Raw genomic sequence first — 2,999 nt, forward strand, 5'->3', positions numbered from 1 at the left:
GACACACAGAACACCTCACCCACACAACCTGACACAGCTGGTTAGGTCAAACCATGAGGGGTTATACTGTATAGATCAGAGGTCATGAATTTATAAACACAGAGTACTTATACTGTATAGGTCAGAGGTCATGAATTATAAAACACATTCTCAGCACTTTGTCTTCTCCATCTTTTAGATTTCAACGGTCTCTTAATATACTCAGAAAGGGCTTGAAGTGGATTACAAAAGACGTCCAACGCTCTCTGTCCTCATGAAGGGCACTCCTGCATATCATCATTCTGTCAGATGCTTTTATGAGATATTGCTTATGATGTATAGGGGTAGAGAGAGTAGGAGAGAGAGAGAGATGGAGAGAGAGCGCGGCGTGAGAGAGCGCAAGAGAGCGCCGTGAGAGAGCGCGTGAGAGAGCGCGCAGAGAGCCTGCGAGAGAGCGCGCGAGAGAGCGCGCGAGAGAGCAGCAAGAGAGCCAGGAGGAGAGCAGCAAGAGAGCCAGAGAAAGCTAGCAAGAGAGCCAGAGAGAGCCAGAGAGAGCCGAGAGAGCAAGAGACAGAGAGAGCCAGAGAGAGCCAGAGAGAGAAGCCAGAGAGAGAGCCAGAGAGAGAAGCCAGAGAGAGAGCCAGAGAGAGAGCCAGAGAGAGAGCCAGAGAGAGAGCCAGAGATAGCAGAGAGCCAGAGAGAGCCAGAGAGAGAAGCCGAGAGAGCCAGAGAGAGCCTAGCAGAGAGCCAGAGAGAGCAGAGAGAGCCAGAGAGAGGAGCCAGAGAGAGCCAGAGAGACTAGGCAGAGAGCCAGAGAGCAGAGCTAGCCGACAGCAGAGAGCACAGAGAGAGCTAGCGAGAGAGCCAGAGAGAGATAAGCCAGAGAGCCAGAGAGCAGAGCTAGCAGAGAGCCAGAGAGAGCTAGCAGAGAGCCAGAAGAGAGCTAGCAAGAGAGCCAGGAGAGCAGCAGCAGAGACCAGAGAGAGCCAGAGAGAGCAGAGAGAGCGAGAGAGGCCAAGAGAGCCAGAGAGAGAGCCAGAGAGAGAGCCAGAGAGCCAGAGAGCTAGCAAGAGAGCCAGAGAGCTAGCGAGAGAGCTAGCAGAGAGAGCCAGAGAGCTAGCCGAGAGAGCCAGAGAAGCTAGCCAGAGTACTAGCCAGAGAGCCAGAGAGCTAGCGAGAGAGCCAGAGAGCCAGAGAGCCAGAGAGAGATCAATGTCGAGAGATGGAGATAAAGACAGCGGATGGTCGAGCGCAGAAGAAAGCTGAGTGAAGAGTGTTATTTCAGACATCTTTTGTTACTCCTACCTTCCTGCTGTCTCTCTGAGTCATTTGACTCCCACCTGTTCTGAGAGAACATGACTGCTTTCCAGAAGGCACCTATCCCTATATAACACACACTACACTACTGTTGACCAGAGCGGCAGAACCCTATGAGCCCTGGTCAAAGTAGTGCACTATAAAGGGGATAGGATGCCATTTTGGGACGCAGCCCCCATGTAGGCGTCTGGCAACAAGGAAGCTATTGATCAACCAATGGCACCATGCTGCTCTGCCTACACTCTGCTCCCAAACAAATCAATGTTATCCTTCAGCTTCTACCTACGCTTCTCCTGTGTTCTGCAGCCACAATCAAGGACCTCAGCTATGCGGAGGAGGCTGGCATCAATAAAACAGGTGATAGCCCTCAAACAGAAAATAAGCACACATCATATATGTGACATGTTTATTTCCCCCGGTCAGCAAACAGAAGATGACATGGGGGGGGGGGGGGGGGGGGGAATTGGACAATCACTTTAGTACTTTGTTGTGAAAAAATAACTTGCTTTATCCCAGGCGAGAGGCGATGGATAGGGGATGTTTTGGTGCGAGTGTGTGTCCGTGCCGTGCGTTGTAGGTGTGTGCTGTGTGTGTGTGTGTGTGTGTGGTGTGTGTTGGTGTGTGTGTGTGCTGTCTGTCGTCGTGTGTGGCCTATGGCCTATGCGTACACACATCTATCCTACTCACCAATGCATGAAAGGACGACACAGAGAAGATTCCGAGGCGCCCCATGGCCAGCTTGGTCGGTCTGGAGGCGACGGCTAGCAGGCGTTTTGGGTTGGGCAGCTCCCCTCCCTGCAGACTGGCCAGGTAACAGCGGAACCGGAACAGACCCATGTGGAACTGTTCTAAATTCTGCTCCCACAGAAAGATCTAGAACACACAAACAACAACAACCAATTCAAAACGGGGCAATCCAGGATCGGTACATACATCATTTTCTCATGGCCGGTCAGCCCTTGCATCCATAGCTCTGRCTATGAATTTCAAAGTAGTTACACTTCACCAGCCCCATAACTCAGATGTTTATCACAACAAGTGGCGGGGTGTCAGTTTTGTTGATGTCTTATTGAATCCCAGATTGCCCCTTTAATTGGTGCTCATCGGAGAGAAAGAGAGATGCATGAGAGCCTTTAACAGCTCGTCTGAGCTGTTAGCTGTTATTACAGGATCTAAAAGCGTGGCTGACTCCCACACAAAGTCTCTCCGTCCGCGACGCGTCTCTCTCTCTCTCTCTCTCTCTCGCTCTCTCCCCAACAAAAACCTTTCGTTAGTGGCCCCAAGGAGCCCTAAGATGGTGTCCAAGCCCTTCCTCTACTCTCTGCTTCCAGTCGTGTTGTTTAAAGTGCCACTGACCTGCCTGCTCCCTGCAGCTCTGTAGTCTAACGGCTGCTGTTGACCTGCTGTGTAGCTCTACTAACATGTCTAATGGGATGGTGTTTACCAGGGCACTGGAGCAGCACATTGTCATTATTCATCAGTGTGTCTCCTCTCAGTCACAGTCCTGTACTAGTTGTTGGGCGAGTGGTGCTAGAGCCAGGGTGGAGGGGGAAAGGAGCCACTTCCCTCTGCCAACTAGCCCAGAGAAGAAGGGGGAGAATACAGGATATTCCCTCTGCCAACTAGCCCAGAGAAGAAGGGGGAGAATACAGGACATTCCCTCTGCCAACTAGCCCAGAGAAGAAGGGGGAGAATACAGGACA

The 2,999-nt window shown here is 51.7% G+C and overlaps 1 protein-coding gene across 1 annotated transcript in view; it reads right to left on the bottom strand.

Annotated features, from left to right (window-relative positions):
* Positions 1–2,999, bottom strand: part of LOC112073564 (rho guanine nucleotide exchange factor TIAM1-like) — a 58,892-nt gene that overhangs the window by 17,736 nt on the left and 38,157 nt on the right. Inside the window, 1 exon segment of the mRNA XM_070440198.1 lies at positions 1,984–2,169. Coding sequence (XP_070296299.1) covers positions 1,984–2,169 — 186 coding nt within the window.

The sequence above is a fragment of the Salvelinus sp. IW2-2015 genome, unplaced genomic scaffold (assembly GCF_002910315.2).
Source record: "Salvelinus sp. IW2-2015 unplaced genomic scaffold, ASM291031v2 Un_scaffold2298, whole genome shotgun sequence".
Classification (NCBI taxonomy): Eukaryota; Metazoa; Chordata; class Actinopteri; order Salmoniformes; family Salmonidae; genus Salvelinus; species Salvelinus sp. IW2-2015.